Source organism: Mirounga leonina, unplaced genomic scaffold (assembly GCF_011800145.1).
Source record: "Mirounga leonina isolate KUSES-001 unplaced genomic scaffold, KU_Mleo_1.0 Mir_165, whole genome shotgun sequence".
In the NCBI taxonomy this organism is placed as follows: domain Eukaryota; kingdom Metazoa; phylum Chordata; class Mammalia; order Carnivora; family Phocidae; genus Mirounga; species Mirounga leonina.
This window is the reverse complement of record NW_023270415.1, coordinates 81,651,568-81,671,380: the sequence shown is the minus strand read 5'-3', so window position 1 is coordinate 81,671,380 and position 19,813 is coordinate 81,651,568. Positions and strand designations below refer to the sequence as shown.

General features: G+C 63.6%; 2 protein-coding genes across 8 annotated transcripts; both read left to right on the top strand.

Moving 5' to 3' along the window:
* Positions 1–367: 367 nt before the first annotated feature.
* EEF1D (eukaryotic translation elongation factor 1 delta) lies at positions 368–13,678 on the top strand. Of its 4 annotated transcripts, XM_035012080.1 has the most exons (9): positions 368–378; positions 3,466–3,480; positions 8,521–8,644; positions 9,102–9,173; positions 12,473–12,572; positions 12,661–12,761; positions 12,893–13,111; positions 13,280–13,474; positions 13,582–13,678. In XM_035012080.1, the coding sequence occupies exons 3-9, from the start codon at positions 8,528–8,530 to the stop codon at positions 13,618–13,620; spliced, it is 843 nt and encodes a 280-aa protein (XP_034867971.1). In that variant the 5' UTR covers positions 368–378; positions 3,466–3,480; positions 8,521–8,527; the 3' UTR covers positions 13,621–13,678. The 4 variants fall into 4 exon arrangements, with proteins under 4 accessions (XP_034867971.1, XP_034867970.1, XP_034867969.1 ...); XM_035012079.1 differs by lacking the exons at positions 368–378; positions 3,466–3,480 and adding an exon at positions 2,456–2,474; XM_035012078.1 differs by lacking the exons at positions 368–378; positions 3,466–3,480 and adding an exon at positions 5,355–6,830.
* A 1,013-nt stretch (positions 13,679–14,691) lies between these two features.
* NAPRT (nicotinate phosphoribosyltransferase) lies at positions 14,692–19,810 on the top strand. 4 transcript variants are annotated; one of them, XM_035012069.1, is made up of 14 exons: positions 14,692–14,945; positions 15,162–15,289; positions 15,393–15,475; positions 15,764–15,894; positions 16,002–16,117; positions 16,320–16,516; positions 16,597–16,737; positions 17,042–17,126; positions 17,223–17,303; positions 17,395–17,497; positions 17,580–17,734; positions 17,836–17,943; positions 18,025–19,356; positions 19,632–19,810. In XM_035012069.1, exons 1-13 carry the CDS (start codon positions 14,720–14,722, stop codon positions 18,085–18,087), a joined length of 1,617 nt encoding a protein of 538 aa, XP_034867960.1. In that variant the 5' UTR covers positions 14,692–14,719; the 3' UTR covers positions 18,088–19,356; positions 19,632–19,810. The 4 variants fall into 4 exon arrangements, with proteins under 4 accessions (XP_034867960.1, XP_034867961.1, XP_034867963.1 ...); XM_035012070.1 differs by lacking the exon at positions 19,632–19,810 and having other exon boundaries at positions 18,025–19,055; positions 19,217–19,396; XM_035012072.1 differs by lacking the exon at positions 19,632–19,810 and having other exon boundaries at positions 16,488–16,516; positions 18,025–18,399.
* The last annotated feature ends 3 nt before the right edge of the window (positions 19,811–19,813 follow it).

Below are 19,813 nucleotides of genomic sequence, written 5' to 3'. Positions count from 1 at the left end.
GTGCGGCCGGCGTGCGGGCGTTGGGGCGGGGGCCTGAGCGCGGCGGGCGCGGAGGGGCGGGGCGCGCGGCCACGTGGCGGGCCGGACCCCGCCGCGGCCCCGGCGCGGGGGCGACGGCCGGGGCTGGGGGTGGCCGGGCTCTTCCTTCGTCTAGCGCGCGCGTGTTGGGTACCTGCTGCGCGCGGTCTTGGGCCTGCGGGCCAGGCTCCGGCCCAACCCTCGTGGAACCCTGACGGTTCTTGGATGCGAGAAAGAGCAAAGACGCGTCTGCTGAGGGACTCGAAAGAAACGCGCCCGGTTCTCTGAGTGCCCGGGAGCCACGATTTGGATAAGGTGGCCCCGGCAGGAAGCGCCGTAGCAGCCAGTGTCTGAAGGGGTGTGGGTAATTCCTCCCGGAGACAGAGGGGCACTGAGCGGACGGGAGAGGGAAAGGCTCCTCCTGGAGCCAAGGGGTGGTGTGGGATGGAGGCTGAATGTCAGGGTTCCCAGAAGGAAGGGCCCGCCCGGAGCAAAAGACATTTTTGGCTAAACTTGGTGGGAGGGGGTCCCTGTCCGAGCGGGAGCACCTCTTTAATTGACCCTGGCACATCCCTCCCTGAGGGAGTGGGCTTGACCTGCGGTTGGGAAGGACATGTTTTAGGAGGCGTCCGCTGGAGCGGCTCTGACACCCCGCCCTTCTTTGGGTACCCTGAGCCTGTAAGTGGGCTGTCTCAGATGGGATCCGGGGCTTCCTGAACCTTCCGGTGCCTAGCCCCGTGGACAGCATCATCTTACGGAGTGACTGGCACACAAACCTGTCACCTCTGTAGGTCAGTGTTCTGGGCCTCCTGCCAGTCCTGGGGAGTGCCCTCTGGGCGGGTCTTCCCTTCTCTGGAGTGGGGCTTACAGTGGGGTTCACGGCCTGGGGAGAGCCCTTGATGGGCCGGAGACAGCTGCCCTCCGGAGGATCTGGTGCAGGGCCATCTCCCCAGCGTTGCTCCTGGGGAGCAGGGTGAGGCTACCAGGGTGGGCAAAGGTGCTTGACCGATGTTTTCATGAAAGCAGTTTTCTTGAAGGTGATTTTTTTTTTTTTCTTTTTTAAAGATTAACCAAAAAATTATCTCTGGCATCTGATGCAATGGTATCTTCCCCTCACTGACTCAGGGGCTTCCTTTCCCCACTGCAGTTGTCCACTGTGTGTGAGGCCTGGGGACGCACACACGAGGACTCAAGTGTGCGCAGAAAGGTTGGGGAGCATGTGCAGTACTGGGGTCTCCCCGAGGGAAGGGGGCACAGGGATCAGGCTGGTTAGCTAAGACCAGGCTCTGGCAGCTAGGACAGAATAGAATGGATAGGCTGCGGCATTTGAAGTACGGACATTGTTGTGCCTGCCTGGGGTGATGCGGGCAGCTGCAGTGGGAGCCCTGAATCTGATGGCGTGGGGGCCCCCTTTCTGCCAGCAGGACAGGTTGATATTTCTAAGTGGGGCTTGGAGTTCCCCCTGCAAAAGGCAGGTGGCATCCCTGCCTTGCACAGCTAGCCTGCGTGTGGAGCCACGCTGTCCCGGGCTACCCCTCTGTGAGGTAGGTACCCCTCTGTGAGGCAGGTACCCCTCTGTGCGGCTGTCCTTGTTCACTCAGACATGCCAAGTGCTTGTCACTGTCCCTCCGACACAGAAGGTACCATGGAAAGCATTGCTGTGAAGCACGGTCTGACTCTGGGGACCCAGGGGAGATGCAGCTGACCTGCAGACCCCTCCCTTCCCCATACACTCATGTGGGTTCCCACTTCCCCTAGAAGGTGGGCAGAGCTCCTCCGAGTGTGTGACTGGTGGAGTGGTGTCCAGAGGATGGGGAAGTGGTGTGGAGGGCAGAGCCTGGGGAGGGGCCAGCCCTTCCCAGAAACCTTCCCCATTCACCCAGGCTCACAGGGACTGACAGGCACCTGGCCCTTGGGTGGGCACAGCTGCGGTGGGCCACACCCTTCCCTTCCAGGCCCTCCAGCCAGGAGTGTCCTTTGGGGGGCCGCTGCCAGGTTCCTGTCCCAGCTCTGAGAAGAGCTCTGTCTGCCCTTTGGGGCACGGAGTCATTTCCCTGCAGTCAGAACGCAGACTGCGCCAGGCTGGGATGGTTGCAGAGAAGGGGCCGTCTGTAGCCAGGCCCAGCTCAATCCGCTCTCAGGAGCAGAGGGTGGGGACACCTGAGGCCCCTTCCTTCTGGGTCTGTGCTCTGGCGTTCCTCAAGTTTGTTCCTCATGCTTCTCTCTATTACCGGCTAGCCATTGCCGTGCCGTCTGGAGAGATGGTAGGGGAGGGGGTCCACCTGGTCTTCGGGCAGCCTGGGGTCCCCACTGTGTGGCTGGAGGCTTGCACGTTTGTGTTCTCTGAGGGGATCATTCAGACTCAAACTTGCTTTTCTCCTAGGACAGATGGGTTTTCAGTTCAGCTCTTCTTGGAACATGGGAGCTCTCAGACGAGGGAGATGGAGGCAGTAGAGGTGGGCTCTTGTATCTGAGATGGGGGTTGGGGGGAGCCAGGACCCCCCTCCTGCCTGGTCCTCCAGGGTCCCTGTGGGTGTAGTTGGTCCCAACACTGGCTTCACTGCCTCGGGGTGACGTTGCCAGTGGGGGTGGCTCGCCGCCATGTGCAGGCAGCCAGCCCAGGGCCTTCTGCATGCTCCTGTGGGGCAGCTGTCCTTGTGTCTGCCACGCCCCCCGAGGGCCCCAGGGATGTCCCTGTCAGTGACCGGACGCTGGTGCTCTCATGCTTCTGCATGTGAGGCTGAGTTCCTGCTGGAGGAAGGAGGCGGATCTCCAGGGCTCTGGTGACTGGGCTGCTGGGCGACCAGGTCCATGCCTGGCTGCCTCAGCTCCTGGGCTGCCACCTTTGTTGGATTTGGGGCGCGGCACATGGTGTTTCTGGCCCGTTTTCCCGTGTGTGATCGGGCTAAAGCCCTGTCCTTGCGTGCACACCGGGAGGACTGTCTTTGTTCAAGCCTGGTGTGATGGCGGTGTCCTGTTCGAGCACAGGCCCTGGGGCTCGGTGGCTGCTGAGGCCCGTGGATGGGTCTTGGTTGTCTTGTGCCTTGTCCAGCAGCCTGATTTAGTGGCAGCATGACAGCAGGGCTGGGTAGGGATCCGTGTACTGGGAGCACTGGGGTGCTGGCTGACCTCTCCCCAGGCGGGAACAGGTGGGAGGGTGCTCAGATGGTGTCCCCTGGGGCCTGCCTGGGCTCCAGATAACGGCAACCCTCCAGATAACGGAGCTGCTCATTTCAAGTGCCGGCCGAGTGGCGCCGCCCCAAGGGGGTGGACTCCTTCGCCGTCTGGGATGCGGGCGGTGGGTCTGCTGGGTGTTCGCCTTTGGTCCGCCCCACCACACCCCTCCACGGCACCTTCCCAAGCACCTTCTGCAAAGGCCTTCCAGCGTGCTGTGCTGCCCTTTCTGACTGCCTCTAACCTTGCTGCTTTCTCTTCATGCCGTCCTAGGAGACCGAAGTGAAAGTAAGTACCCAGCTGGCCCTGCCGCAGCGTTCCCTTCGCCTCAGCCAGGGAGCCCCCAGTCCACGTGTCCCAGCACGTGGGGCCCGGCTGCCGGGCCTCCGTTCCCTTGTCTGCAGCACAGAGGTGCTGGATTTGCCGTAGTTGGCTTTGATCCTGTGGAGTAGGGCAGCAGCGGGGTGGGCATCTCGGTAACTTCCTCGGTGCTTCCCTGGACTGAGCCAGTTTCTGCCCCAGGGAGGGGGCAACCCCTGAGCAGGCTGGGAGTGGCCTGCCGCCTCTCTGGGCTGAGCATGGAGCTGCGGCCCCAGCCGGCCCCTGGTACAGGCCACATCCCTCATTCTCCTGAGACGTCTTAAGCAGTTTCCCCTCCCTGAGGTGCAGCGGCCCCAGAGCTGTGAGCAGAGCCTGGTGTGATGGCAGGAGTCAAGGACAGCACTTAGGCCAATGGGGTCTGGCAGGGTTTCAACCCTGGGGGTCAGCCTAGTGGGTGCAGCTGAAGGGGCCCAACCAACCCAGCTCTGGGCTGCTCTGGTGAGGGTCTGCCAGGGGCTGGGTGCCAGAAAGACTGAAGGGCAGACACGCCCTGCCCGATTGGCCTGCCGTCCCCTCAGGAACAGTGGGTGATGTCACAATGCCTTGCCTCCTGGGCACACGCCCCTGCCTCCCACCACCGCCTCTGCTGCCAGCCTGGCCTTGGTAAGCACCACTGCCGGCCGGGGGAAGGCACAAGGGGGTGGCCCGGGGCTCTCTCCAAGCCTGAGCCATCAGAGGCCCCCAGCATGTCCCCTCACGGTACACGGGGCTCTTCTCCCAGATCCTGGTGCACAGCTGACGTGGCCCACTGGGTAATGAGCAGCAGGTTTCAGTTTTGATTGGGCTGTCAGGAAAGAGATGCACAAGTGGTGGGAGGGTTTGCTGTCCTCCCGGTGGAGACCTTGTCTCCTGGGGATGAGGGCCCAGCCGGTGGCTACCCTCACATAGGCTACACTGCATGATCCCACAGAAGCGGGGGTCGGCGGGGATGACCCGAGGGGACCCTGCTCAGCCCCCTGGCAAGTTAGCTTCTGGGTGTTGGGCAGTCGGTGTGGACACTTTTGCTTTGGGGGAGCAGGGCCCGGAGTGGGATCTGTGGCTGGAAGGGATCTCTCTGCTGCTGACAGCCGTTCCCCTAGAAGCCAGCTGAGTGTGAGCTCAGACCACTAGGTACGCCCTAAGAGCAGACTGGCTCCTGGGCCTTTCTGGGCTTGAGCCGCTCCCGGCCAGAGGCTGCAGTGGTGGCGGCGGCCCTGACCCCTCAGTTCAGATGACCGAGGTCTCCAAGCTGGAGAGAACACCACCTCTAGCTAAGAAGCTGGGGGCTTGTCCACCATAGCAGATGGGACACAGAGCCCCCAACCTGTCTTCTACCATAATCCTGGTGATGGGGCCCCTTACGTCAGATGGCACTGAAAGGCGGGAAGGGCGTCCTAACACCCTAGGGCCCAGAGAGTCTCAGGTGGCCCCCTCTAGCTGTAGGTATGGCCAGAGCTGTGAGCTGATGGGGAGCCTGGTTCTTCCCCGATGTGGCCCTGCAAAGGCAGGCCCTCCACCCACTGCTCCCAGCTGCCCCCTGAGAGGCTGTCCCTCATCTGAGACCCTTGGCAGCTCCCCTTGGAGCGTGTGCTGCTTTGGATGGTGGTGTGGCCCGTGGTGGGCGTGCACTGCTATAGGGCGGGGGGGGGGGGGGCGTCCTTAGAGACCGCCATGCGTGTTTGTTGGAAACTGGAAGCACCAGTGTGGCAGGCAAGGTGCCAAATGTAGCAAAATCAGAGGACGTCAGGTTAAAATTGTAGACAAGCAATGAGTAATTTTTCAGCACAAATGTCGTGTTTCATGGAACATATTGATTCTAAGAATTACTTGTTGTGTGTGAGAGTCGGATTAACTGAGTGCACCCTGTATGTTATTTAGCAGCTCCCTGTGGATGCTGAAGTTTGGAAACAGTGTTGTCTAGACCCCTGTGCAGAGCCTGGGTGCCTAAAAGATTCGTTTTACAGTTACACACACACACACACACAGACGTGTTTGTTTTTTGATTTACTGAGTTTCCTGTGGGCTTGACTCTAAGTCCTTGCTTGTTACCGCATGGCACCCCCGTTGGGGAGCCCTCCCTGGCCCAGCGAGCCCCAAGAGTCAGGCTGAGGAGGGGGGTGGGGGTGCCATCCTCCCGTGGCCCGCTGTGTTGCAACTGCCTTCTTGTGCTTGCTTTTTAACGCTGTGCGGAAGATGAGGAGCGGGAAAGCCTCCTGTGCCCTGGAGACTGTCTGGGAGGACAAGCAGAAGTATGGGGAGGCCGAGCGGCGTTTCTACGAGCAGGAGGCCACACGAGCCGCCACCACCCAGCAGCTCCCGGCTGAGGGGCCAGCCGTGAATGGGCCAGGGCCGGAGGAGGCCAAGGACGCTGAGGAGGCCGATGCCCCTGACGGCAGCAGCACGAGGGACCCCAGGAAGAGCCACGACGGAAAGAAGCCTCTGCAGAAGAAGAGGAAGCGCTCCCCAAAGAGCTGGTTCGGCCAGGCAGACCTGGCCCTCGTGGGCCTCTCAGCCGACCACGTTTGGCTGGACAAGCCAATGTTTGACCAGGCAGAGAGCTCGTACCGCCAGAGGCTGGCAGATGCGGCCGCCCAGCCAGCCTCCCCGGCCCCCCGGGGCCCCTGCACGCACGGAAGCCAGGTGGCCTGCCACCACGTGACCTGGGGCATCTGGGTCAACAAGTCTTCCTTCGACCAGGCCGAACGGGCGTTTGTGGAGTGGTCTCAAGCCTTGCTGTTGGCCGCCGACGGGAGCGGCGGGCAGGGGGCTTCTGACACGGGCCAGCAGGCAGCCGCCCCCGACCTGGCGCCCACCCGCCAGCGCAGCTCCCTGGCCGACAGCCAGTCCCCCCGGGGCAGCCTGCAGGCGCTGGTGCAGGAGGTGTGGCTGGAGAAGCCCCAGTACGACGCAGCGGAGAGGGGCTTCTACGAGGCCATGTTTGACGGCCACCCCCCCGGGAAGGTGCGCCTGCAGGAGCGAGCGGGCCAGGCTGAGGGGGCCCGGCGGGGCCGCAGAGACCGGCGAGGCCGAAACGCCGTGGGAAGCAAGCGGGCCGGGCCTCGGCGGGTTGATGGGGAGGCCCCCTCTGCCCTGCCCTCCTGGTACTTCCTGCACAAGGACGCCGAGGCCCCCTGGCTCAGCAAGCCCGCCTATGACAGCGCCGAGTGCCGGCACCACGCTGCTGAGGCCCTCCGCATGGCCTGGCGCCTCGAAGCTGCTTCCCTGGCTCACCGACCTGGTGCCCGGCCTGGCCCGTCCATGTCCAGCCTGAGACCCAAGTAGGAGAAACATGCCGTGCGGGTTCCTGGCCGGGGCTTCCCCGGGCTGGGGCCCTGCCTGCTCTTGTCCCCACCCCCGCCCCGGCGTGGCTGTCCCCGACACTCCTGGACCCGGCTAAGTTGGATACAGGAGTGGGTTGGGCAGAGGTAGTTCCTGGGGCAGCGCAGCAAAAACCTCCAAGGTTTGGGGCTGTTGGGGGTGGGAAGGGGTTAGCACGGGGCCAAGTCTGCCTTGTGTAGGGCTTCCCTTTGGACTGGGCAACTCCCAGAGTCCCTTGTGGCTGTCACAGGTCAGGGCAGGGGGAGTGTTGAAGGCTCCTGGCCCGAGCCCCACTGGGGAAGGCGTGGGAACCGGCACGTCCCTCCTGCCTCCCGCGTCTGGAACCACCTCTAAGGTGAGGTGAGTGTCTCTGGGACACCAGCATACTGTCCATTGAGCCACTTGGTCTGAAGGACACCCTGGACGAGGCTTACTTGCCTTCAGCTTGGGGACCCAGGGCTTGCCCCAGGATGGTTCTGTGTGGTACCAGCCGTGGTCCTTGGATGCCAGAGCCTGGAGAAGGGCAGGGGTAGAGGTGGGTGGCTGGGCAGAGATGACCGGCTCTGAGGGAAGGTGGCATGTGTGGCAGCGGGAGGGTGTGGGCTGTGGGTGGCTGTGCGCCAGGCCTCAGGGAAGCCACACCATCCCAACCCCGCGTTCCCGTCAGCAGCCCCGCACCTCCTCGGTGGGGTCGGATTTGCTGGTTTGACAGAATCCAAACCTTGGTGTGAGGGACAGGGTGTGGGACCCCTTGTGTCCTGTTGGCATTGTGGGGGGGGCATGGAGCTAAACTGTCTATAGTGGCCTGGCTCCTCCTGGCGAGGTTCCAGGGGTGGGTGGAGAATCATGGGACCCAGCCCCCTTGTCACCAAGGGCGCACTTGGTGAGGTCCAGTGATAGCCTAGGGCCTTCGGCACAGAGAAGTGGTGACATCGGGTCCATTTCTGTGGCCCTGGGCCAGGAACAGGAGGGGCTGTGCTCAGTGGAGGAGGGCAGGCAGGTCTAGTGTGGCTCCTGGTGGAGGGCTGCAGTTCTCGAGCTTACTGGCCTCCGGACCCCAAAGAGCTCTTTTATCTCGATTTTTGCCACGTTAGCACAGAAAACAGAAATCCTGAAAGTACTTTATTCGTTGAAAAGTTTGTTCCTTGTTAACTGTTAACGACTTGTTCTTAATGATGGTTTTCCCGAAATAACAGCTCAGTGAGCAGTGGCCTTGATCGACATTCTCTGCAAATCTCTTTAGTGTCTTGCTTAAGAGGAGGCAGCTGGATTCTTATGCTTGCTTCTGCATTCAGTCCGTTGGTGTGAATTGTTTGATGGACATAAATTGAGCCTTGCACCGATGTGTGGTTGGAACGGGAGGACCCTGGGGACCCCCAGAAGTTCCTCGCCCCAGTTTGAGAGCCGCTGGTCTTGGGGACAAGCCTGGGAACTGCCAACCTGAGGACCAAAGGGGCGGGAGCAGGGATGGTGTGGGGGGGCTGGTTCAGCCATGCCGAGACCCCCTGTGCTCTGACCCGGACCCCTGATCCCCCTGCACCCTTGGCTTCTGGGCTGTTGGTGGGGCGCTCGTGCGGGCCAGGCCTAGGGCCTTCAGAGATGCACCCTTTCCTTCCAGCTGACTGTCTTAGTCTCTCCTCCCCTTTCCAGCAGGAAAATGGCTACAAACTTCCTAGTGCACGAGAAGATCTGGTTTGACAAGTTCAAATATGACGATGCAGAAAGAAAATTCTACGAGCAGATGAACGGGCCTGTGGCTGGCTCCTCGCGCCAGGTAGGGATGTACTCGGAGCACTGGGGGACTGTGCCAGCATCGGGAGGGCAGAGGCATGTTGGGCCCAGGTGGCTCTGCTCCAGGTGCTGGTGGTGGGGTCTTTGGAGGTGTGGCCCCAGATGGCTCCTGGGGTTCTGGATCTGCTCACGCGATGGCACGGGGCAGACTGTTCACTTCCACCATCTCAGACCAGTGGGCACGCTGGTGCCCATCAGGATGGTGTGGGCCTGGGTTGGGCCTGCAGACTGGGTGTCCCTCAGGCCCTGTTGTCACGGCTACAAGACTGGCAGACTCGAGCTCCTTGCGCTCCTTGCCGTCCCGCTGAGCTTTCACTCTGCACAGCTCTTGCTTGCTCGCTTGCTTTCCATAGGAGGGTTTCTCTCTCTCTCTCTTTTTTTAATTAAAATTGTTTTAATGAAAAAAAAAAAGACTGGTTTCTTCTGCACTGTCTGTACAGGAGAACGGCGCCAGCGTGATCCTTCGAGACATTGCAAGAGCCAGAGAAAACATCCAGAAATCCCTGGCCAGCGTGAGTACCTGCAGGCTCGCGCTGGCATGTCTGACTTTGCCCCCAGTCCTGCTGCTGTGCACTGGGCCCTCGGGACAAAGCTAGGGCGAGGTGCACAGTGCTGGATTCCCGCTGGGACGGGCACCTACACTCCCACCACCACAGAAGCCTCCCTTGCTGTGCCTCTCGCCTGCTTGCTGGCGGTCGCCCGGGACTCCTTCCTGCGCTCACCCTGACTGCCGCTCAGCGCCATCCCTGGGCCAACACCGTGGTCCTCCAGCGCACTCCGCAGGCGCAGGCCTGGGGGCGGCCTCCTTGCTTTGCACCCTGCTTGGGAGGAGTGTGAGCGGTGGCATCTGCTGCCCCTTTCTCTTGCTCCCTAGGCCCTGCCTCCCCAGAGAGATGGGTTCACGGGCTGCGTGGAGGCCAAATGATAGACTTTGAGGCCCAGAGAGGGGCCGTGCAGCCCAGTTCAGCCTCCAGGTCCCAGATGGGATCAAGAGAGGAGGACAGGTCCATGTCCAGGTCTGTTTCCAGCCTGGCTGGGCAGGTGTGTCCCTAGGAGGAGACAGACCTGCTTCTCTGCCTTCCTAGCCGGGGGACTCAGGACCTCATTCTCCCTCTGGGACACGTGGTACCCTGTCCTTGAAGGCGGAGTATCGTCAGAGTTGTGCTCCTTCTGGAGACTTTAGGAAAGACTCTCTTTCATTGCCTTTCCCACCTTGAAGAAGCCACCCTCATCCCTTGGCCTGTGGCTTTTAGCCGGCTGTGCCATGGCCCCAGCAATATCTCATGTCTCCTTCTCTCTGCCTCTCGCTGACACGGGGCCCGCGCAGATAACCCAGGAGCATTTCCCTGTCTGCAGAGCCTCCACTTTGTCCTGTGGGCAGCGTCCCTTTTGCCACCTGAGGTCATCGTTTTGTTGGCTTTGGGGATTAGCACGTGGGCAAGTTCGGGAGCCTCTGCCTGCCACGGCTGGGCGGGACAGCTCTCGACAAACCCCAGGGGCTGTTGCCACTGCTTTATGCTTGGCCCCCACTTGCTGTCGCCTTGCAACCAGGCCAGTGTGCGGGATTCCAGCCCCTGGAAGGCCAGGGCTGGGGAGCTAAGCAGCTCCGGGGCCAGCTGCCCTGGGGGTTCTTGGGCTGCAGGAACTCTTCCTCTGGCCCTCAGGGTGCCCTGGCTGTGTTGGGGGTTGGCTGCTGTGTCCTGGTCTTGGGGAAAGCATGTGGGCGTCCTGCTAAGACTTGGGGGCTGGTTTGCTGGGGTTGCTGTAACAAAGCACCCCAGACCAGGGGCTTAAATAAGCATACTTTATTTTCTCAGTCTGGAAGCTAGAAGTCAAAGGTCAAGGTGTGGGCAGGTTCTCAGTCCTCTCCTGGGCACGTGCGTGGCCCTCATTCTCCCGTGTCTTTACATTGTGTTCCCTCCGGGTGTCTGTCCAAATTTTCTTCTATGAGGACACTAGTCAGAATTAGGGCCACCTTAATGACCACATTATAACTGGACTACCACTGTAAAAGCCCGATCTCCAAATAAGCCCCTGTTCTGTGATAGTGGTGGGAACTTCAGAGGAGTGTCCTTCAACCACTAACAGGGACCCAGGAAGGACATTGCTGGCCCAGCCCCAGGTTTGGATTTGGGTTGGAGAGAGCTCAGCAGCCACTGTGACCTTAGAACCCAGAGCTTCCTGGGAATTGTGTATGGTGCCAGGGGCACGGTTGGATGTGGGGGTGAAAGGTGGCACTGTCCGCTGTGGCCCACTGTCACAGGCCAGGACTAGACAGGGTAGCCTAGGTCTGCCTCACAGGCTGGGGTTGGGGGCCCTAGACTGCCTGGCATCCTCATTCCTTGCCTGGGTCAGAGTCGGGGTGGGTGAGGTCTTCCCAGGGCACAGACTTCGGTGAGAGACTTGAGGGCATGCAGGGCCCAGTGGTGGTTAACCCAGTGGTCGCCAGCACCGTGGTCTCTGCCCACCACTTCGGCCTTGTGCCAGGTGGGGCCTTGCCTGGAGCTTGCACCCTTGGGACCTGTCAGCAGGCAGTCCCCACTCAGTGGTGACACCAGGGTAAAGGCTTGAGGCACCAGCCTGCGGCCGGGCCCGGATGCGTTTGCTCGACAGGTACTGAGCCCCCAGGAGAGGCGGCTGGGGGGAGCTTGCGGAGATGGGAGCCGGGCCTGGGTGTGTGGGCTGGTAGAACAGGAGGAGGGTGGTCAGGATTTCGTCCCTGTGTGATGGAAACTGGGGAAATGCTAGTGAGCATTGCATAGAGAGCTGAGTTCTGGGGAAACAGGCTGGAGAGGCCGCCACATGCCAGGTGGTGGCGGCCGAGACGTGAGCGAGTCCAGCACAGTTTTCCATTGGCGGAGCGAGGGGGTTGAGCTGAAGGAGCGGAGTGCCATGAGCAGAGCCCACCCTGGTGCTGGTATCCTGCCCCAGCTGCATGGCGCCCGGTCTCTGCCTTTGGCTGGGTCTGCTAGGAGCCAGATGTGGGAGCTAGTGGGTCACAGGGGATAGATAGCATTGGCCTTGCATTGCTCACTGACCCCCAGCAGGGAGCCGGGCGCCTGTCCTTTCTGGGGACGTTTAGCTTGCCTGTGATTTGGGGGTGTGTTGAGCAGAGGAGGAGGCCGTGGGGCTTGCCCTCCCGAAAGGGCCAGGTACACTCTGTCCTCCTGTCCACTCTGTTGGGTGTATGTGTAGGTCCCTGAGGTGTAACTCGGGCTTGAGGTGTGGTGCCCTGCTGAGGGGCTTCCGGTCAGGGAGGAATCCAAGGGAGGCTGGCAGGCAGCTGTGTGCCCCGGGTCACCCAGAGCCTTCGAGGGCCAGCTCCATGAGCCAGGTGGCAGGTGTATGGCCTAGGGAAGGCAAGGTGCTATGGAGTGGCTGCACGTACATAGGGAAGCTCTCTTCTCCTACTTCACTGGCCCCTGAACCCCCTTCCCTCCTGTGTCCAGTTCCCCCTTCCCTCCTGTGTTGCCCGGCCCCACTGTGGCCCAGGCTGTCCCAGGGCTGTATGCGGTCTGCTTCCTCCTGCCCTGAGGGACAGTGACAGCCAGGCTGTGGGTTCTGCACCACCTCCATGCCATTGCTCCTCTGGGCCCTGTGCTTCCTGCTTGGGTTCATGCTCACAGGGCTTCCTCCCCACTTTCGGGGCTGGAATATCCCAAGTGGACCCAGCGGGGCTGACAGGAGTGTCTTCCTAGTGTCCAGCAGGTCTCCCCCCCATTGTTAGGGTTCTGGTTCTCAGTGGCTGTGAACAGGGAGACCCCGGGAGCAGGCTGGGGTGCCGCATCCTCACCTTCCCCCTGCCTTACAGAGCTCGGGCCCTGGGGCCTCCAGTGGACCCAGCGGAGATCACAGTGAGCTCGCCGTCCGGATCGCCAGCCTGGAAGTGGAGAATCAGAGCCTGCGAGGCGGTGAGTCCCTGGGCCTAATGGGTGGGATGCCCCCCCGCCCCCCGCTGGCCTCCCTGCCCTCTGACCGGCAACCCCTTTGCTCTTGTAGTGGTGCAGGATCTGCAGCAGGCTGTCTCCAGGCTGGAGGCCCGGCTGAGCGTGCTGGAGAAGAGCTCTCCTGCCCATCGGGCCATAGCCCCGCAGACCCAGGTGAGTACCCTTCTTGGACCAGGGCCCTCCGCCTGGGCACTGGGGGTGGGCGGGCGGCAGAAGGTGCTCCTGGCCCTCACCCCCACTGGGGCCCCGGTGGCACAGGCCTCAGCCTCCCTCCCCAATGGCAGCACGTGTCCCCCATGCGCCAAGCGGAGCCCCCTGCCAGGAAGGCGGCCCCTGCCGCAGAGGACGACGAGGATGATGCCATCGACCTGTTCGGCAGCGATGAGGAGGAGGACAAGGAGGCAGCGCGGCTGCGCGAGGAGCGGTTACGGCAGTATGCCGAGAAGAAGGCCAAGAAGCCTGTGCTGGTGGCCAAGTCCTCCATCCTGCTGGACGTCAAGCCTGTGAGTGGCGCACCTCTCCCCCGCCCCATGTCCCAGTGGGCTGTCAGGCTAGGCCGCACCCGGGGCCCTGTGAGGGCTGCCTGCTCTGCTGTGCTCTGTGGGAAGCAGGGGACACTCCCTGGGGTCTGCAGGCTCCTGACCCAGCCTCTCCACCCCTGTGCCCCCCAGTGGGACGATGAGACAGACATGGCCCAGCTGGAGGCCTGCGTGCGCTCCATCCAGTTAGACGGGCTGACCTGGGGGGTCTCCAAGCTGGTGCCCGTGGGCTACGGCATCCGTAAGCTACAGATCCAGTGTGTGGTGGAGGACGACAAAGTGGGGACCGACCTGCTGGAGGAGGAGATCACCAAGTTCGAGGAGCACGTGAGTGGCCAGGCCCCCAAGCAAACCCCTGGCCAGGCAGGTGGCCAGAGTGGGTGGGTCTTCGGGAAACTGGGCCCCATGTGACCACTGGCCTCCCTCCTCCTCAGGTGCAGAGCGTCGACATCGCTGCTTTCAACAAGATCTGAGCCCGAGCCCCGGGCCTGGGTGTGGGAGGCCCTGCAGCCATTAAAGACTGAGATCGCACTCTCTGGCTCCTGTCCTCGTCTGGGCCCAGGGGGCGGGCACATTCAGTGAGCAGCTCGGCCAAGCTCCAGGCCTCACGCTTGGCCTGCGTCTCATTAGTGTCCCAGCTGGGCCCCCGTCTGTCTTGCTCCTTCTCCGCCAGTGACCCTGGGGCCCAGCACCATCCTCCCCTTTCTTGGTCTCTGCACAGCGTTCTTGTGGCTGCGCTCACTCCCCGTCTGCCCCTTCTCTGCCTCTTGGCTGCCCTCCTGATGGCACTCACCCCTCGGTTACAAGTACCACACCAGGTTCACGCTGTTGAAGCCAGAAACAGAGCATGCGTTGACGGCTTTGCAGGGGCTGCCGGTCCCCCTGAGGCACGGGAGGCCTCTCCACTCCGCCTCCTCTGGGTTCCGTTCGCCGCTGAGCTGACCCCTGGGGAGCAAAAGTGTCCAGGGAAGAAAGGTTCCAGTGGCCGTCTGGCCCTGCTGCTGTGACCACAGTCATGGGCCCCCCAAGTGTGACCTGTGGGAAACCCTGCCAGGCCCCCCAGCATGTCCACGGAGCCTGGCTGATTCCTTGGATGAGGCCCCTGCTGCTCCAGCGTCAGGGCGCTGCCCTGTCTGCTCTGGGGCCTGCCCCTCCCCCTGGGCGGCCCGTGATAAATCGCCCTGTGGAGTCGTGCCCACGGTCCTGTCTGGGCGGTACCTGGCCCTGGCAGCCCCTCCCCTGAGCCGTTCTGAGTTGGGGACAAAGGGTGTGGGCTGTGGTTACTTCTGGTCTGAACTGGTGCCCTCCAGGGGCCCAAGCCGCACGGGAATGGACTGCCCCCCTTGATGGCTCTGTCAGCGCCACCGACGGGCCCCCTCGAGCAGGTTCTAGAGTCCCCGGCGCCGGCCGCCCCTCCCCAGGGCAGGCTGGGCGCGGCCTCAGCGCGGCCTCGGGCCCCGCGGCGGTAGTTGCCCTGCCAGGGGGCGGGGCCCCGGTCAGACGGCGGGCGGGGCGGCGCGGGGCGCGGGGCGGGGCGCGGGGCGCGGGCCGGAGTCCGGGCGCCGGAGCGGAATGGCGGCGGAGCAGGACCCCGAGGCGCTCGCGGCGGCTCGGCCGCTGCTCACCGACCTCTACCAGGCCACCATGGCGCTGGGCTACTGGCACGCGGGGCGGGCGCGGGAGCAGGCGGAGTTCGAGCTCTTCTTCCGGGGCTGCCCGTTCGGCGGCGCCTTCGCCCTGGCCGCGGGGCTGCGCGACTGCGTGCGTTTCCTGCGCGCCTTCCGCTTGCAGGACGCAGGTAGCTCCACCCTAGCCCGGCCAGCCCCCACGACCCCGCTGGACACCTGCCACCTAGACGCGTCTTTCCCTCCCCCTCCCCCTCCCCCGCCTGAGAGCCCCGGACCAGAGTCCCCCGTGGCCCAGCAGCCTCCCGGGACCCCCGACGGTCCCAGCCCCGACGAGTCCTCCACGGCCTGCGCCCGCTCCAGCCAACGAGGGCCTCTGTCACCCCCAGACGTGCAGTTTCTGGCCTCGGTGCTGCCGCCCGACACGGACCCCGCGTTCTTCGAGCACCTTCGTGCCCTCGACTGCTCCGATGTGACGGTGCGGGCTCTGCCCGAGGGCTCCCTCGCTTTCCCCGGCGTGAGTTGCAGGGTGAGCGGGGGGCGAAGGGCATGGGCCTGAGCGAGCCGGGCGGCGCCGAGCTGACAACTGCCCCCCCCCCCCCCCCCCCCCCCCGCGGCAGGTGCCCTTGCTGCAGGTGTGCGGGCCGCTCCTGGTGGTGCAGCTGCTGGAGACGCCGCTCCTCTGCCTCGTCAGCTACGCCAGGTGGGGCCCCGCCCGGGTGGGACCCCGCCGGCCTGGAGGCAGACCCCGGGGAGGAGCTGGGCCCCGGACGACGAGCGGGGACGACGAGCAGGGACTTCGGCGGGGGGGGGGGGGGGGGGGCGGCGAGCCTTTGGGATGGGGAGTGGTTCCAACCAGGAAGCGGAGCGCGGGGCCAGGGCTCTGGAGAGGGGCCTCCTGCGCCCACTGTGGAGGGCCGCGAAGGGGGCCCAGGTCCGCGGTGACTTCGTGACCCTCACCGCAGGTCCCCTGCTCCCTTGTCCCCGACAGCCTCATCGCCACCAACGCTTCGCGGCTTCGCCTGATCGCGGGTCCGAAGAAGCGGCTGTTGGAGATGGGGCTGCGGCGAGCCCAGGGCCCGGATGGGGGTCTTACCGCCTCTACCTATAGCTACTTGGGCGGTAAGAGCCCGAGGAGGGAGGCAGGGGCCGGGGAAGGAGGACACCCGCCAGACGCCCTTCGGCCCCGTCTGATGCCCACCTGTCACCCTCCTGACCCCCTGGCTCAGGCTTCGATGGCAGCAGCAATGTGCTCGCAGGACAGCTGCGGGGCGTGCCCCTGGCCGGAACCCTGGCACACTCTTTCATCACTTCCTTTTTGGGCACTGAGGTGCCCCCCGACCCGGTCAGTACCCCTCACGCCCCCGCTGCGCTCCAGAGGGCAGACCCCACAGCCAGTCCTTGCCCACCTGAGCCCCCGGCAGGTAGCCCCAGTGCTGGGAAGCTGGTAATGCTGGCCTTACCCCTGCTCAGGCCCTCAGCCGGCGGTCAGCCAGTCCTCACCCTGCACTATGGGCTGCCCAGCCTTCACCGACCCCTTTCCGTAGATGTTGGCTCCAGCTGCCAGTCAGGGCCCCAGGGTGGATCTGGCTGCTTGTGCGGAGGCATGGCTGGATCGCGTGTGTGCCCATCTGGGCCTGGGGGTGCAGGAGCCCCACCGGGGGGAGCGGGCAGCCTTTGTGGCCTATGCCCTGGCTTTTCCCCGGGCCTTCCAGGGCCTGCTGGACACCTACAGTGTGCAGAGGTGAGGCCCAGGTCCTCCCCTGGGTGGGCTCTGCAGAGCAGCTGTGGCCCCTCACCGACCCTTCTCCTTCCTGCTGGCAGGAGCGGTCTTCCTAACTTTCTGGCAGTAGCCCTGGCCCTGGGGGAGCTGGGCTACCGAGCAGTGGGTGTAAGATTGGACAGTGGCGACTTGCTGCAGCAGGCCCAGGAGATCCGCAGGGTCTTCAGGAGCATTTCGGCCCAGTGAGTCCCCTGGAACGGGTTATGCCTACTGAGAGATCTGTTGGGGGCAGGAACGTTGGGATGGGGCAGAGGAGAGAGCAGTCTGTCCCTCCCAAAGTGAGGAGATCTGATCTGGTTGCTTCCGCAGCAGAGACATTGGGACCTTGGCAGGGAAATCAGGGGTGGGTTCACCCAGGGGCTCATAAGCAAAAGGTCAAGACCCATGTGGCTGAAGGCAGATTGTCAGGTGGCGGGGGGCATGCGTACCTGGAGAGGGAGAGTGACCGGATGCCTCAGGGGATATCTGAGGGGCTGCCCATCACAGGTTCCAGATGCCCTGGCTGGAATCGGTCTCCATCGCCGTCAGCAACAACATTGACGAGGAGGAGCTGACCCGGCTGGCCCAGGAGGTGGGGCGGGCAGGGGCAGGCCAGAGGGGGGCCAGGAGGGCCCCGGGCCTGCCGACGTCAGCTAGGTTCAGTGCCACCTTCTCTCTCCTCGTCCAGGGCAGTGAGGTCAACGTCATTGGCATCGGCACCAATGTGGTCACGTGTCCCCGCCAGCCTTCCCTGGGCTGCGTCTATAAGGTCGGGATAGGATCTGGGACCCAGTGGGGTGGGCCGGAGGGATCGGGGTTGGGGGAGAAGAGTCCAGCAACCCCAGCACACGCGTCTGCAGCTGGTGTCTGTGGGAGGCCAACCCCGAATGAAACTGACCGAGGACCCCGAGAAACAGACGCTGCCTGGGAGCAAGGCTGCCTTCCGGCTCCTGGGCGCTGATGGTGAGGTCCCCCCACGCCTCCCACTCCTCGGCAGTCCTTCTCCTGTCCCCAGGCCCCCGCTTTACTCTTGGCGCGCACACAGGGTCTCCGCTGTTGGATTTGCTGCAGTTGGCCGAGGAGGCACCGCCGCGGGCTGGCCAGGAGCTCAGGGTCTGGCCTCGAGGGGCCCAGGGAGCCTGTAGAGTGAGGCCTGCGCACGTGGAGCCCCTGCTGAGGCTCTGGGTCCAGCAGGGACAGGTAGCCGCTTCCACCTGCTCCCTCAGTCTGCTCCTTCACCCTGAGTTCCCTGGCCCTTGACCCTGACCACTGCCCCACCCCTGCCTTCCCTCTTCCCCCAGCTGTGTGAGCCCCTCCCATCTCTGGCCGAATCTAGAGCCTTCGCGCAGCTGTCCCTGAGCCGTCTGAGCCCGGAGCATAAGCGGCTGCAGCAGCCTGCACCATACCGGGTGGGTGCACGCCCATGTGGTCAGCTCGCCCACGTGCCCTCCGTGCCTACGGCCACCCGTCATCCTCTCTTCCTCCTACAGGTGGCGCTGTCTGATAAGCTCCAGGCCCTGGTGGCCAGGCTGAGGGCAGGAGAGTCCTCCTGAGCACTGTGCTGGGGGTGCCTGAAATCAACATGAGTCACTCACTGCCCTGCACAGCTTGTCATGTGTCCTTTCTTCACCCAGCCTGCCGCTCACTTGACCCCCAGGGCCTCCAAGGGTGGGCTGGACTCAGGGATCAGAGCTTGGGTGCACGCCCCCTGGGGGAGGCCCAGGCTCTGCCCTGGGGAGCGGGGGAGGCTGCCCTTTGCTGGGGTCTGAGGGTGGCCAGGCACCAGGCCAAGGCTGGTAGTCGGAGGCTTGTGCACCTGGACTGTGGGGCCAGATCTGAGGCTGGACGGGACAAGGCTCTGGGGAAAGGGAGGCTGATAGTGCCCACCTAGGAGTTGGTGGGGTTCTTGCAGGAGGCCGGGGAGGGGGAGCCAGGGGGTGGGGTTGAGGTCCCAGGAGGAGGGTCTTGGGGACCTCCTGTATCCAAGCATGGCCCCAGACCCCACACCAACCAAGGGCAGTGCCCCGGAGGAGTCAGTGGGACGCCTCAAGCCTGCCAAGCCAAGAGAAGCCCAGGTGTCCCTGGCCGCTGCAGCGGGACTCTGCAGGACTCTGCCACTGGGCGCTGTGCTCCTGGGCTCCACCATCTGTCATGGGCTCAGCCAGGCCTGACCCGGGAGCCTTACGAAGGGACAGAAAGTGGCATTAGAGCCAGTGAAGAAATGAATGGTGCTGGGCTGGTCCTGCCTCTGTGCGCACAAAGCTAGTCAGGTTTCTGCTGGCTTTGGCGACTCAGGCTCCACAGAAACCACTCGGGAGAGCTGTTCTCAGTCATGTGGGGTGGGGGGGCCGGGCCTCTTGGATCCAGGCAGCACAAGGGGGCAAGCGCAGGCAAGGGCGTGGAGGGCTGCTGGCTTCCTGCGGTGCTTCCTAAAACACTTCTGCCTCTTCAAGTATCTGACCAGACTGGCTCTTCTGGATCCCAAGGCTTAGTTAGGCTGGGCAGTGCCCTGTGTCACCAGGTGAGCATGACAAGATTTGGGGCAGAGACCTGGTCAGGCCAGCTCTGGGGAGCATGAGGCTTGGAGAGATACAGACTCACAAACACCCACATGGCAGAATACAGGCCCCGGGTACCCCCACAGGTCCACCACTTCTCAGCTGTGCCCTTCCTCTGTGCCAGGACCCAGGAACCCTGTATTCCAGTGTTGGGTGCAGGGGGCACCTCAGAACAGGCCAGGACCCAGAAGGCCCACCCCGACGTATGGCAGCAGGGGCACTCCTCTCGCCTCTGCTCCAGCCCAGGCCTGCCTGAGCTCAGAGGTGATGACACCTTTCTCAACCACCCTCATCCGCAAGATGTCTGGCTGGGTCAGAATGCAGTGGGGACAGCCCAGCTCCTGGCCCCAGGCCCTGCCTGGACCCAGCTGCTGCTTTAGGGCTGAATCAGGCAGGGCCTTAGCTCAGGGTTGGGCCCTGACTTCTGGACCCTGGACCGTGCTGGGGTCTCCTCCGGGCTGTCCACACCTGCCGGGGGTCTCCCCGCCCAGAGGGGTTGGAGGTCAGGGTGAAGCGTCCTTCTCCCCCTCTTCTTGCAGATCCACCATCCCAGGGATCTCATCATCCCTTCCCAGGGCCTGGTGGGCAGAGCAGACCCCACACACTCCAGCTGCAGGCTGGTACTCCCTGCCAGCAGCAAGGGCACGCAGGCCCTTCCCGGGCCCCTGATGTGCACACCTGTGGGTGCCTCTGTGGAACGCCCCAGCCCCCACACAGGGAG